Genomic DNA, 14,026 nt, shown 5'->3' on the forward strand with positions numbered 1-14,026 from the left:
ACCAGGAAGAAGAGTGAGTCGAGAATGTAAGGCATTAACCACATGTCTGGACCACATTTCATCATACAATCCTCTGTGTCGTTCAAGTTCGTCTATCAACGCTTCCCTAACACATGGCCAACCTTCCTCACCTGATGGTAGTCCCAGTAATGCAGCAATGGCTCTATAGCCACAGTTACCATCGTCCTCAACATTCTGAACTGTGTGTATATATGGGTGGAAAAAGGATGGAAAATGACCCATGAAATAACTTGTATCAGACTTCTTCACACGCTTCTTCTTCTTTGGTGGTTGCGAAGCCTTCTTTGCCTCTTTGATCTCCCTATCAACATGCTCAAAACCTGAAGGATCACGAGTCAAGGATCCTATTGCTTTAACCTTGGGTGGTTTTCTTTCGTTCGAGTGTAGAGTGCGCTTGGACCTTATCTGAACCTCAGGAGTACAAAGTGAACTGCTTTCAGGACAATAGATAGCTTGAAGCTTCCTCCTTACCATACTCTGCCCTCCAGTATCCAAAGAACTGAAATAATGTGTCAATGCCTCAACTTCTGGTTGCATATCTCCATGGTTCATGCCGCAAATATGGTTGCTGATAGTATCTGCAACAGGTTCAGGTACATGCTCCCAACTCAGTCTCTTCCAGAATGGATGAATTGACTCATATGGAATTCTTTCATAACCTGCAAGTTCACAAAAGTGTCACTTTCAATAACAAATAGAATTAATTGACAAGAGAGTGGTTGACCGGTGACCTGCAAGTTCACAACCGCAAGGTAGTCCATGAGTCTCTCTCAACAAGCAATCGCATCCGCCGTAGGACTTCATTCTTATATGTTCATCGTCGATGAGCTGCAGGCATTTGTTTGACACAAATCCTCTAATATTTGTGTAAAATGGGAACATGAAAATGTGATCAATTCTGTGAATACTGCGCTCAAACGATGCTAATATTTCAGTATGTCGATTACATGTCAAACTATGCGACGCATCCCAAGAAGTGGCTAGGTCACCCTTGCAATCCCGCAACATCTTCTTCAAACTGGCATGTGCACCCTCAGCCCTGCAAACAACAAACAGATATCTTATTAACTCTCCAATGTAAACAATCTATCAAATGAAAAACATATAACAAGGCATAAATTAAGCTCATATAATTTTTGTACCTGTTACTTGTTGTTGTTCCAAAGTGCATCACATGATTTGTCCATGCCTTGGCAAATTTTTCCTTGTGGACCAACCATGTTGTAGAACAATAGGAGGTAAAGTTGCTGTATTTGTCCTTGCACATATTAAACAATTGCATCCATTGAACTTCAAATTCTTCAACTGTTGCAGCATCCACCACCTCTCCCCACTTCCCCATAACCAATTCAGCAAAATCATCTGTACCAACATAGAGTTTGCACTTTGCCAAAACACACTTGTTGATGTGCCACAAGCATAATAAATGGCTGGTGTTGGGAAGGCTTTGCTTAGCAGCACTCAATAAGGCAAGATCCCTGTCAGTAACAATCACCTTAGGCAACATGGCTTGATCAGCTAATAGAGACTTCATACACTCCAGTGCCCAAACGTAGTCATCTGTGCCCTCATTAACAATGTAGCAAAAGGCTATGGAGTATGTCTTATCTGTGGAAGTCAGTCCAACAATCTCAAGCAATGGAATTTTATATTTGTTTGTCTTGTATGTGCAATCCATAATCACTACATATGGAAATGTGTTGAACAATTTGATAGCATTTGGATGAGCCCAAAATACATCCCTAATGACTTCCGATCCAGGCTCATGTCTTTCAAAGTGGACGTACTTGTCACCGTCCAACTTCTTCAACAAGTGTTGCATTTCTGTCAATGACCCGCGGAGGGATTTTCTTAACCTCTTGCAAGCACCATAAATCTGAGATATGGTAGTCAAGTTTAAAGGATTGTTTTCCTTCAAAGTCAACAGCATCTTTCTCGGTGGAACCCAACTCTTTGACATTTTTTCCACTTGCTCCTTCTCTTCGGAATTTAGACGACCAACAAAATTGTGGCCAAGTAGTGACCTAGCTGGTTCATGGTTGTGTGTACCTTCCATCACCTTTAGCCGCCAATCTCTATCTATGCCATTTTTCATAGGTCGTCCTTTTAGTCTAAAAGGACATTCTGTCTTTTGTGTTCTCGTTCCTTCAACAAGGTCAGGGTCTCTGTAGGGAACATACTTACCATGCTTCTCGCACCCCAACATGACATAAGCTTTTCTGCTTCCATTCCCACCGCTATCTGACTTTGTGATCAACACAACATATCCATTTTCAATCGCAATTCCATGAACCCAATTGATAAGATCATCACGGGTAGGGAAAATCTGTTCAATGATGCATACCCAACACACAAACAAGGCATAAACAAGGGTGATCAAGACATAATAAGAATTGATATATTACACTTTCAAAACAATGCAAAAATCTGTTCAAAGAATACCTGATCAGTTGTAAATAAATGCGAGACATCTATACTTATACACGGGGGTACAAATGCTGGTGGTGGCACCTCTTCAGGTTGACCATTGTTCAATCCAACTTCAATCAATTGGGATTCATGAAATAAAAATGATTCTGTCATCCCTGGAAGAGAATACGGAACTTTATTATCCATATTGAATACGGAACTTTATAATTCGTATTTAATACGGAAATTTATAATTCGTATTGAATACGGTATATGAATTTCCGTATAGACTCCGAAACTTTATATTCCGTATTTTAACACATCTCAGAATTCAGAAAATCATCATTCTAACTACTTAATCTACTTAATCTAACTACTTAATCTAACAACTTCAACTACTTAAACTAACAACATACAACAAACAACTAACAACACTTACCTCAAATGCTATCTTTTTGCATCCAATGGTGGAGAGCTTGCCAATGAAGGAGTTGGTGGTGGTGGTAGGAAGAATGGAAGTGAGGATGAAAGTGAGGTAGGAGAGGGTGAGAGAGAGGGTGGTCTGGAGGCATTGAGGGGGTTAAGGGGGCTGGTGAGGGGTTGGTGACGGAGGAGTAATGGTGGAGGGGTTGGTGGAGGGAGGAGTAATGGTGGAAAAGGTGATGACTGTCAGAGTTATAATACGGAATTTTAACTTCCGTATTCTATTTTATAGAATACGGAAGTTTAAGTTCCGTAGGGCATTTATGGGTTAAAAAAAAAGAGGTGGGGCGCGGAGCCCCATAGGGGGGGCCCCAAACCCAACTCTCCTGGGTTTGGGGCCTCCCATATGGGGCTGCGCGCCCCACCCTTTTTTTTTAAACCTAAAAGTGCCCTACGGAAAGTACCTTTCCGTATTCAATTTAACTGTATTCTATTTTGATGACTACGGAAAGGTATTTTCCGTATTTAACTCTGACAGGATTCCCCCTTTTCCACCATTACTCCTCCCTCCACCAACCCCTTCACCATTACTCCTCCGTCACCAACCCCTCACCAACCCCCCTGAACCTCCTCAATGCCTCCAGACCACCCTCTCTCTCACCCTCTTCTACCTCACTTTCATTCCCAAGCTCTCCACCACCATCCACTCCTTCATTTCCCAAGCTCTCCACCACTATCAACAAGTGTTGTAGTAGAAGTAAGTCTATGTGTTTATTTGTTGTTGTTTTGTAGGTTTAAGTAGTGGAAGTAGTTAGATTAAGTAGTTTAAGTAGTTAGATTAAGTAGTTTAAGTAGTTAGAAGGATGGTTTTTTGAATTCTGAGTCGTGATATAATACGGATTGTTATCTTCCGTATTGAATATGGAAAAGTAATTTCCGTATTCAGTATGGAAAGTAACAATCCGTATTCAGTATGGAAAGTAGCTTTCCGTATTTAGTATGGAATGTAACTTTCCGTATTCTCTTCCAGGGATGACAGATTCATTTTTCTTTCGTGAGTCACAATTGATTGAAGCTGGATTTCACAATGGTCAACCTGAAGAGGCCACTACAGAGGTGTCACCACCAGCATTTGTGCCCCCGTGTATAAGTATAGATGTCTCGCATTTATTTGCAACTGATCAGGTATTCTTTGAACATATTTTTGCATTGTTTTGAGAGTGTAATATATCAATTCTTATTATGTCTTGATCACCCTTGTAATCAATTCTTATTATTATAACAGATTTTCCCTACCCGTGATGATCTTATCAATTAGGTTCATGGAATTGCGATTGAAAATGGATATGTTACGTTGATCACAAAGTCAGATTATGGTGGGAATGGAAGCAGAAAAGCTTATGTCATGTTGGGGTGCGAGAAGCATGGTAAATATGTTCCTTATAGAGACCCTGACCTTGTTGAAGGGACGAGATCACAAAAGACAGGTTGTCCTTTTAGACTAAAAGGACGACCTAGGAAAAATGGCATAGATAGAGATTGGCGGCTAAAGGTGATGGAAGGTATACACAACCATGAACCAGCTAGGTCACTACTTGGGCACAATTTTGTTGGTCGTCTAAAACCCGGAGAGAAGGAGCAAGTGGGAAAAATGACAAGGAGTTGGGTTCAACCGAGAAAGATGTTGTTGACTTTGAAGGAAAACAATCCTTCAAACTTGACTACCATATCTCAGATTTATGGTGTTTGCAAGAGGTTAAGAAAATCCCTCCGCGGGGGATTGACAGAAATGCAACACTTGTTGAAGAAGTTGGACGGTGACAAGTATGTCCACTTTGAAAGACATGAGCCTGGATCGGAAGTCATTAGAGATGTATTTTGGGCTCATCCAAATGCTATCAAACTGTTCAACACATTCCCGTATGTAGTGATTATGGATTGCACATACAAGACAAACAAATATGCAATTCCCTTGCTTGAGATTGTTGGACTGACTTCCACAGATAAGACATACTCCATAGCCTTTTGCTACATTGTTAATGAGGGCACAGATGACTACGTTTGGGCACTGGAGTGTATGAAGTCTCTATTAGCTGATCAAGCCATGATGCCTAAGGTGATTGTTACTGACAGGGATCTTGCCTTATTGAGTGCTGCTAAGCAAAGCCTTCCTAACACTACACATTTATTATGCTTGTGGCACATCAACAAGTGTGTTTTGGCAAAGTGCAAACTCTATGTTGGCACAGATGATTTTGCTGAATTGGTTATGATGAAGTGGGCAGAGGTGGTGGATGCTGCAACAGTTGAAGAATTTGAAGTGAAATGGATGCAATTGTTTAATATGTGCAAGGCAAAATACAGCAACTTTACCTCATATTGTTCTACTACATGGTTGGTCCACAAGGAGAAATTCGCCAAGGCATGGACAAATCATGTGATGCACTTTGGAACAACAACAAGTAACAGGTAAAAAAATTATATGAGCTTAATTTATGCGTTGTTTGTTCATTTGATAGATTGTTGTTAATAAGATATCTATTTGTTGTTTGCAGGGCTGAGGGTGCACATGCCAGTTTGAAGAAGATGTTATGGGATTGCAAGGGTGACCTGGCCACTTCATGGGATGCGTCGCATAGTTTGACATGTAATCGACATACTAAAATATTAGCATCGTTTGAGCGCAGTATTCACAGAATTGATCACATTTTCATGTTCCCATTTTACACAAATATTAGAGGATTTGTGTCAAACAAATGCCTGCAGCTCATTGACGCTGAACATATAAGAATGAAGTCCTACGGCGGATGCGATTGCTTGTTGAGAGACCCGTCTGGGTAGCTGCAATAGGGTAGCTGATGAAGACCCGTCTGCTCAATCAACTCTCGAACCCGCCTGTGACTGTCTGAATCACCATCACAAGCAAGGTTCCAAACCTTCCCCCCAGCTGTGGCCATCTTCAACTGTCGACGGTCCACATACCGCTCGTCTGTGCGTAGGAGTGCATGCCACGCCCAGGGAGCCTTGTGATCAGCATAATGGGTGAGGAGCGACAGCTCAACAGGCCTCCCCGGAAACGGCGGCAACCTCTGGATCAGGTCCTCCTCGCCACCCTGTGCCCCCTGCTCCCCCTGCTCTGGCGGCAGGACATCAGCATCAACAGTAGACGGAGGAATACTATCCTCGTCAGATCCTCCCATGCCGGATGACTCCTCGCCGGAAGACTCCTCGCCTGAGGACTCCTCGCCGGAAGACTCCTCGCCTAAGGACTCCTCGCCTGAGGACTCCCCGCCTGATGACTCCTGGCGAGGTAACTCAACCGTGGGAGACGGCGGAGAATCAACTATAGGTATCTCAACCGTGGGAGACGGCGGATAATCAACCAGAGGCAACTCAATCATGGGAGACGGCGGAGAAACAACTGGAGGAGCTGAAGCCTCCACCGCCTGAGAGGTTGCAGCATGATCGCCGCGCCGGCTAGAAGCATGTAACCGCAGGTGTCTATCCTCAGTAGCCCCGACATCCTCACTAGAAGCATGAGACCTCTTTCTGTTCTTCATTCTCACTATATATTCAGAGCAAACATTCAATATATATACCATTTCAGCCATAGACAGAAACATGATGCAAGCAAATGGAAAATTCCTAGAATTTTTTAAGTACATAGATGATAATCGGATCTTCTGTGGATTATGCATGCTTGGATCAACTTTTATTTTCCTAATAATCAATTATGGCATCTAGAAACTACTCACAAATGCTTTGGAAACCTTCTATAATTGATTCTGGGTTCAGAATCAATTATAAGGGTTGGGTTTGGTTCTGAGATGAATACGGAAAACGTTTTTCCGTATTCAATACGGAAAACCAGGTTCCATACTAAATACGGAATACCATTTTCCATATTCAATACGGAAACCAGTGATCCGTATTCACCCAGAAACGCCATTAACGACAATGAGCTATCGGCCCTAAACCCAAACCACATTCAAGACATTTCAGCCAACAATACCTCTACACAAGCAACAATCGACTACCCTAGGGTTCAATGATTAACATAATTTCAAGTTAAATGGGGAAAATCCAAAAATCCTTACCTCTAGGTTTCAATTCTGAGAATGGGGTTGTGAAGAGCTTTGATGGAGATGATGGAACCTTTCAAGTACACGGTTCAAGCAAGGGGAGCGACAGAGATCGAAGGTTGAAGAGGGGAGAAGAGCTTGGCAAAATACGGAAATGGGTTTGAAATGGGTTTGAATAAACCCTTGCCGGTTTACATACTAATATAATACGGATATGAGACTTCCGTATTCAATACGGAAATGTGTCTTCCGTATTCTATTAAAGGGAGGCGTTCCAGTAATTTCCCCACTTTAAGTGGGGCGGGGAGCCCCATAGGGGGGGCCCCAAACCCAACTCCCAGAGTCAAGTAGTGTCCTCTTTTCATTCACTCGCTCATAATGTGGCCTTTGTCTTAATTTGCGTTTTTATTTTTAACGCAAGGTCAAAACGTTATGGAAATTAATATTTTTTCATTAATTTTTGACATTCTCGGATCTTAGTTTTAATTGCAGTGAAAACATTGGAGAATCCTTTCAAATCATTTACTTCTATATTTTGCATAATTTCTCTCCTTATTTTGTAATATTTCTCACAAATACAAAATGGTAATTTCGATACAAGCGGATGGTGAGTTCTCGATCCCCCCTTAAGCAAGTCATCTGGATGCTTGGGCATTGAGAAGGACGGACGCTTTCAGAGGCGAAAGGCCATGGGGAGTTACCGTTTGTGTTCCATAGATCTTCGATCGGAAAACTGTATCAAAGCTTCGCGGCTAGTCTGCGCTCTTTGGACTTTTCAAACTTAGTGAACGGAAACACCTTAGTAGCTAAAGGAAGGGAAATCAACCGAGACCCGTTAGTAGCGGCGAACGAGAGCGGATTGGGTACACATGACGAAAGTTCTAACTCTTACTTGTATGTCTTAAGGGATTCACATATCTACCAACACTGTCAACTCATATTTTAGTTCTTCAAATCTTTTTCAAAAGCAAAATGAAATATATTGATAAAAACATACACTTGAAAAAGATTTTAAAATACAAAGTCCCAACAAGTTACGTAGATCAAACAAAAATACATACTACGAATGCTAAAAACACCCAAAGAAAAAAAAAACCCTAAAAAAATGGATGAGTCATAAAGTAAGACCCCAGCCAACAAAAATCCTACTAGCATGAATGCATGATTCAAGCCAAGTAAAATATACAGTCAAAACCCAAAACGATTTTCCGCCAACCACTAGGAGAAGACATTCATTCGTTAACAAAAGTCGATGATAAGTTCAACCAAAACTGGATTATACAAGCTGCACCAAAGTAAACAAAAAACGGAGACCCTTCCCAACAATGATAACCCGTAAGAACGACACAACGATCGAAAGCTAGGAAAAAGAACAAAAATACAAAGAAACAGAAGAAGAAAAAAATACGAGACATTAAAATCGAGAAAGCCACATTGAAGTAGCACCATCGACTTCGCCTTCAACGCCTCCATAATCTACGCATTCACCATGCTACTATCGTTCTCCAAATATATACCGTCATTTATCACTTTTATTCTTAATAGATAAAATTATAAATTTAATTTAATTTATGTGCACCGAGAGTGTAAAAAGTTTTCCCCAAATGTCAAATTTAATTCAAATTTTGATCTGATTTTTTAAAAACAATGAAGGCATGATAATTGAGGGGCGGATTAAGAATCCCAAAAAACAATTTCTATCTCAAATTTGTAGTAATATATCTTCTACGTGTGGTTCTAATCTGTCTCCTGACGAGAATACATGAACTCTACCCTTAACTAATATCCAACTACACCCAGGTGCCTTCCTCACACCTTTTATCCTCATTTCTTTTCTTAAACTTGTCACCTCAATATGTCTATCATTTGCAGCATATATGTTACAAAGGGCAACATGACCTGGTGCGTTCAAAGGATCCAACTCAAGCAGTCGTTTAGTTGCACGACTAGCAACATCTGCATCAGTTTTACTCAACCCACACACCCCAACCAATGCCCCCCATATCGCATGATTTGGTTCAACAGGTAGCCTCAACACAAACTCCTCTGCATCCTTCACCTTCCCAGCCCTGCCCAGAAGATTGATGATACTAATATAATGGTCAAAGCCAGGTTGAAGTCCATAAGAATTGACCATAGAATTAAATAACTCCCACCCTTTATTAACAAGACCCGCATGAGCACATGCTGTTAGGACACCTAGGAAAGTAACAGTGTCAGGGTAAAGTCCAAATTCAAGCATAGTTTCGTACACCGTTAAAGCTTCACTGGCCCTCCCGTGATCTGAGAGGCCCATGATCATGGAGTTCCATGAAATTTTGTCCCGATAAGCCATGTTTGAGAATATCCTATAAGAATCATCTATCTCCCCACATTTTGCATACATTGAAACCAGAGAGTTCTCAAGAATCAAATCATATTCATATATTGTCTTCACCTGCATACCATGCAATTGCCGCCCTTGATCAAGATATGCAACCGAACCCATGGCACCAAAAAGAACAGCAAACGTGCCATTTAAAGGAGAAAATCCATGAGCCATCATTTCACCAAACAAGCTGATGGCTTCGGCGATCAGCTCATTTTGGACATACCCAGAAATCATTGAAGTCCATGCAATGGAATCCCTATCAGGCATGCTGTCAAAGAGATCGCATGCCTTGAATACTTGCCCTGCACTAAGATAGCCGGAAATCATGCAAGTCCATGCAATTTTGTTTCGGATAGGTACTGTGTCAAACAACTCTTGAGCCTTTTCTAACTGACCGGCTTGTACATAACCATTTATCATAGAATTTAAAGATTGATCATCAAAGTTATTCAGATTACCTTCCAACACATTGCTTGCATAGTCCATAAGACCAAACACTGAGTACATCCTAACAAGACTCCTCCGTAACCTACCATCATAATCATCAAGCTTCCAGCCATTAACAATCAGCTGAGCATGCAACTGTCTGCCGAGGTAAGGGAAACTAAGACCAGCACAAGCATAGGCAAGAGAAATAAAGGTCTCCTCCCCATTGGGTTTGGAATCAGAAAGTGACATCTGAAGAAAAAGCAACAATGCCTCTTCATAAAAGCCATTCCAAGCAAACCCACCAATCATGGCTGTCCAAGAAACAACATTCTTCTCCGGCATAGTCCGAAACAAACCATAAGCCGCTTCCACATTCCCTGCACGACAATACCCAGATATCATACTAGTCCAAGTAATCACATTCCTAAACTCCATCTGGTCAAACAATGCCCTCGCCTCATCCATTGCACCATTTTCAGCATAACCCGCGATCATAACATTCCACGACACCACATTTCTACAAGGGGTCTGTTCAAAAACCATTCTCGCTCCCTCCAAATCCCCATTCCTAACCAACCCACCAACCATCGCGTTCCAGGACACGACATTCCTCTCCGGCATTACATCAAACACCCTCCTCGCATCCTCAACCCTCCCCGCATCCGCATACCCACCAAGCATCGCGGTCCAAGAAACCACATTCCTCTCCGGCATGCTCTCGAAAAACCAGCGAGCCTCGTCGAGCATCCCGGACTGCAAGTACCCGGACAACATGGCATTGCAGGTGACTATGTTTCTGTGAGGCATTACGTCGAACAGCATCCGAGCTTCGAATACATGACCCTTTCGGGTGTAGTTGGTGAGCAGCGAGGTCCATCGAACAACACGGGCGTGGAGGTCTCCGGCTGAAAAGCTCTGAAGAAGGAGGTTCCGTGCTTCGTGATGCCACCCTTTGGTTAGATAGCGGAAGAGCAGAGACTCGTTGCATACGGTTTTGGCAGTGAATGCTACCGGAGCTTGAGAAGGGTTGGTGCATGAACAATAGCACTGGTAGTGATACTGATACTTGAAGCGCCTGAATCTCAAACTAGAGGCCAGCATCAACCGCTGGAGAATTGATGAGTGGTGGTGAAGAAGCATGGCACATGAACGACAAGCCGTTTCTCATTTTATATCCCACTTTTTTTTCAAATATATTTTATTAAAGGAATTATATAATTAATGTATTGTGAGGTAACTACTAACTAGAGTATAGGTGTTTGTATTACGAGTTGGGATATAGATTGTGTTAGTCATTCACTTGACTGAACCTATTTTTAAACTCGACTTTGTTTATAAGCTCGAAGAAACTTGATGAGGTACAATTTTAACGAAAATTAAGCCATAAAAGGATGAGTTAGAGCTCGATGAAGTTCGAGTTTAACAAAAATTGAGCCATACGTGAAAATGTAGATCAAGGAAATTAGAACAAGAATGTTTCGATAGCACAAATTTTCAGTTTTGATTTGAAATAAATAAGGGTTAAATGACTTTTGAAAATACTTAGATAGATCAATCACCCTGTATCTTTTGCATCAATTTCTTCATTCAAATAATAACAAATGGACTTCATTTCTAAAAGTAAATGTCATTTATTAAAAATTTATTGTTGGGTTAACATAAAAAAAATTATTTCTTAAAATAGTGAAATATTGACTTTAATCACTCAAACTAAGCTGGGTATTTTAAGCTGTTGCCAGTAAGAGTGTCTAGCTCATTTATGCAATTCTAGAGTGCAGGATGAGAAACCAAAACACTGTCAAAGAATGAACTTTTGGAAAGAAGATCCATGGTTCATTAAGCTTTTGTTTAGATGTAAATTTACATACAGTTTTGAATACCATCTAAAGTGAACGGAAGTTAACACTCGCGTAGAGACAAAAAAATGAACAAGTCTCTGATAGAATCATATTAAATTATATTTGCGTTCACTGAACTAGTATCCAAACACATCAAGGAACGAATTTCACAAATCAACGCCATGAAACGCACTGAAAATTCTAACTGCTTAAGGTAATGAAAAAAAAACAATCAATGCAATCCTTGTAACCAACCCCAAGTATAACGACTTTTACAACAGTTGAGAAACTACAAAATTTTGATGAGGTTTTGAAACATAGCATAAACAAAATCCAGCCACTCAGCTACTGTGAATTACTACTCCGGAGAAATAAAAACCTTTTAAGCAACTGCGACTGGGACCTCAACTTCCTCCGCCGAAACAGCAGCAGGTCGGATGTATTCGTCCTCCTCTTTTGGAGTGTGGATTGTGACAATATCAGGAAGTGGAGTTTTAGGACCCTGTTTCCCTTTAGGATCCCAGTCAAGCATGATCTTCACCTTAATACCAAGTACACCCTATAAGATGGTAAAGGAAATTTCATCAATGCCATCGCAACACATGATAATACAATTGATGAATGTTGGCAACAAAAAAAAAACTCTATCAGACATCTACAAAAAAGAAGCAAACCTGTCTGAGTAGCACGTGTCTCACTGCAGAGTCAATGTAATCCTTGACTGGCTGCCCAGAAGAAATCATGTATCCATCCTTGAACTTCATGGATTTAGCTCTCTGGGCTCTCAACTTTCCACTGACTATGACCTGCTCAAATCAAACGACCATTACCACCAACTCATTAAAGAAAGCAAATAATAGCAGTAGTTCAGAGCTGCTGCAACAGAACGAACCTCACATCCCTTCGCGCCACTCTCCATAACAAATCTCAGAACACCATAGCAAGCCCTGCAACAAATGGTTTGAGACATGGAAGAATTCTTAATGTTCCCACAAAACACATAAAAATTGTATTGAACTATTGATGCAAATAAAAATGGGAAAATCTTAAAAACTACCAGTCCACAATACAAAGAGGTCGTGAAAATACAGAAAATTTAAAAACTACCAGCCAACATGGTGAAATATAAACAAATACAGCAGAAACCCATTACAAGGAAAAAACAGTGACACACAAACAATATACATACTACAATACAGCATTTTCAAACTCAGCTTAAACAAGCTGGTCGAACCAGTAAGGCCAGAAACCCTGTCAAATAGCCAGTCCGAGCTGATAATTAGAATTGAAAAAGGTTGTATTGATGATGTTTTCAACTTATTTGTGACCTTTTGTTTGTAAAATCTTCTTTGTAGGTTGTTTAGATAGGTAACTGTGATGGAAATGGGTTTCAATTTCAAGTATTAACTTGTTAAACAATACTAGCGCTCACTATAAACTTCTTATAATTTTTCAACATACACCAGTTACTCGCGACTCACTAGTTCAATGAGTGTTCCATTGATACATTCCCTAACCAAGTCAAAACTGATAACCCTGATGCTACAATAACAAGCAAAATTCTTTCTACCACAGATAAAATCATGTTTAGCAAAACTTAAATCAATATAACAGACACAGAAATTCTACAATGATAGTAGTTCCTAATCAAATAGATAGATACAACATTTGAAACAGCCACCATAAACCAATAAGATTAATTTTGCTAATGCATGTATGCACATACCTCCGTACAGCAAGGCCACCAAGAAGCTTGTAGCGAAGAGACTCAGCCTGGGCAATAGCACAAAGCCCCCTGTTATTAACCTTCTCAGCATAGAGCTCAACACTGTTCTCAGGAAACTTAAACCTCTTCTGCACCACAGAGGTAAGCTCCCTAATCCTCCTTCCCTTCTCACCTAATCACAAAAAACCAAAACCCCAAAATCAGATTCAATAACCACCACAATCTAGAGTTCAAAAATCGAAACGCACCGAGAACGGCTTGAGTTCGAGTGGCTCTGATGATGATCTCGGTTTTCATCGGGGTAACCCTAACCTCCACACCAGAGTATCCATCCTCAGCGAGCTCTCGTGTCAGAACCTCGTTCAATTCAGCGAAGAAGACGCCGTCAGCGACAAACTGAACAATGCAAAGTGCAAACACACGATCAGAGTCGGAAACCGTGGATTGGAATGGAGAAGGAAATTGACGAAGGGGAAGTTGAATTTACCTTTCGCTTCTTGCTGATTTGGGTTGCCATTGTCGCGAATGAGAAGGAAGGTGGAGAGAGAAGAGGCGCGAGATCTGAGATACTGGACTCACTCTAAACCCTAATTTTAGTTGAGGCGCAGAGAAATGAGAATCAGGGGTATTCATATGTAGTGGGGGATGCTGATCCAACGGTTTCTGTTGTTTTACGGATTCATATTCAGCGGTTCAGATTATTTGCCGAGTAATGTTTATGTTTTTT

The 14,026-nt window shown here is 41.0% G+C and overlaps 3 protein-coding genes across 3 annotated transcripts; all 3 read right to left on the reverse strand.

The window, feature by feature from the left end:
- Positions 1 to 95: 95 nt before the first annotated feature.
- LOC130744548 (protein FAR-RED IMPAIRED RESPONSE 1-like) lies at positions 96 to 2,533 on the reverse strand. The gene is made up of 5 exons (XM_057596722.1): positions 2,464 to 2,533; positions 1,164 to 2,347; positions 753 to 1,060; positions 273 to 680; positions 96 to 163 (listed from the first exon to the last, which is right to left on the reverse strand). The coding sequence occupies exons 2-5, from the start codon at positions 2,225 to 2,227 to the stop codon at positions 96 to 98; spliced, it is 1,848 nt and encodes a 615-aa protein (XP_057452705.1). The 5' UTR covers positions 2,228 to 2,347; positions 2,464 to 2,533.
- Positions 2,534 to 8,535: 6,002 nt separating this feature from the next.
- LOC130745374 (pentatricopeptide repeat-containing protein At1g32415, mitochondrial-like) lies at positions 8,536 to 10,936 on the reverse strand. Its single transcript, XM_057597578.1, has one exon. The coding sequence runs from the start codon at positions 10,873 to 10,875 to the stop codon at positions 8,638 to 8,640; it is 2,238 nt and encodes a 745-aa protein (XP_057453561.1). The 5' UTR covers positions 10,876 to 10,936; the 3' UTR covers positions 8,536 to 8,637.
- A 724-nt stretch (positions 10,937 to 11,660) lies between these two features.
- Positions 11,661 to 13,942, reverse strand: LOC130745375 (40S ribosomal protein S3-3). Its single transcript, XM_057597579.1, has 6 exons — positions 13,787 to 13,942; positions 13,548 to 13,695; positions 13,300 to 13,471; positions 12,466 to 12,520; positions 12,248 to 12,379; positions 11,661 to 12,132 (listed from the first exon to the last, which is right to left on the reverse strand). Exons 1-6 carry the CDS (start codon positions 13,814 to 13,816, stop codon positions 11,956 to 11,958), a joined length of 714 nt encoding a protein of 237 aa, XP_057453562.1. The 5' UTR covers positions 13,817 to 13,942; the 3' UTR covers positions 11,661 to 11,955.
- Positions 13,943 to 14,026: the final 84 nt, after the last annotated feature.

Source organism: Lotus japonicus, chromosome 3 (assembly GCF_012489685.1).
Source record: "Lotus japonicus ecotype B-129 chromosome 3, LjGifu_v1.2".
NCBI lineage: Eukaryota > Viridiplantae > Streptophyta > Magnoliopsida > Fabales > Fabaceae > Lotus > Lotus japonicus.

Excerpts from the sequence above, each read along its gene's own strand:
- LOC130744548 (XM_057596722.1), bottom strand. The coding sequence starts at position 2,227 with ATGTTGGGGTGCGAGAAGCATGGTAAGTATGTTCCCTACAGAGACCCT. Across the intron at positions 1,061-1,163 it reads GGAACAACAACAAGTAACAG|GGCTGAGGGTGCACATGCCA; the intron begins GTACAAAAATTA and ends TGTTGTTTGCAG. Across the intron at positions 681-752 it reads TTGCGGTTGTGAACTTGCAG|GTTATGAAAGAATTCCATAT; the intron begins GTCACCGGTCAA and ends GTGAACTTGCAG.
- LOC130745374 (XM_057597578.1), bottom strand. The coding sequence starts at position 10,875 with ATGCTTCTTCACCACCACTCATCAATTCTCCAGCGGTTGATGCTGGCC.
- LOC130745375 (XM_057597579.1), bottom strand. The coding sequence starts at position 13,816 with ATGGCAACCCAAATCAGCAAGAAGCGAAAG. Across the intron at positions 13,472-13,547 it reads TCGAACTCAAGCCGTTCTCG|GTGAGAAGGGAAGGAGGATT; the intron begins GTGCGTTTCGAT and ends TTTTGTGATTAG. Across the intron at positions 12,133-12,247 it reads GACACGTGCTACTCAGACAG|GGTGTACTTGGTATTAAGGT; the intron begins GTTTGCTTCTTT and ends ACCATCTTATAG.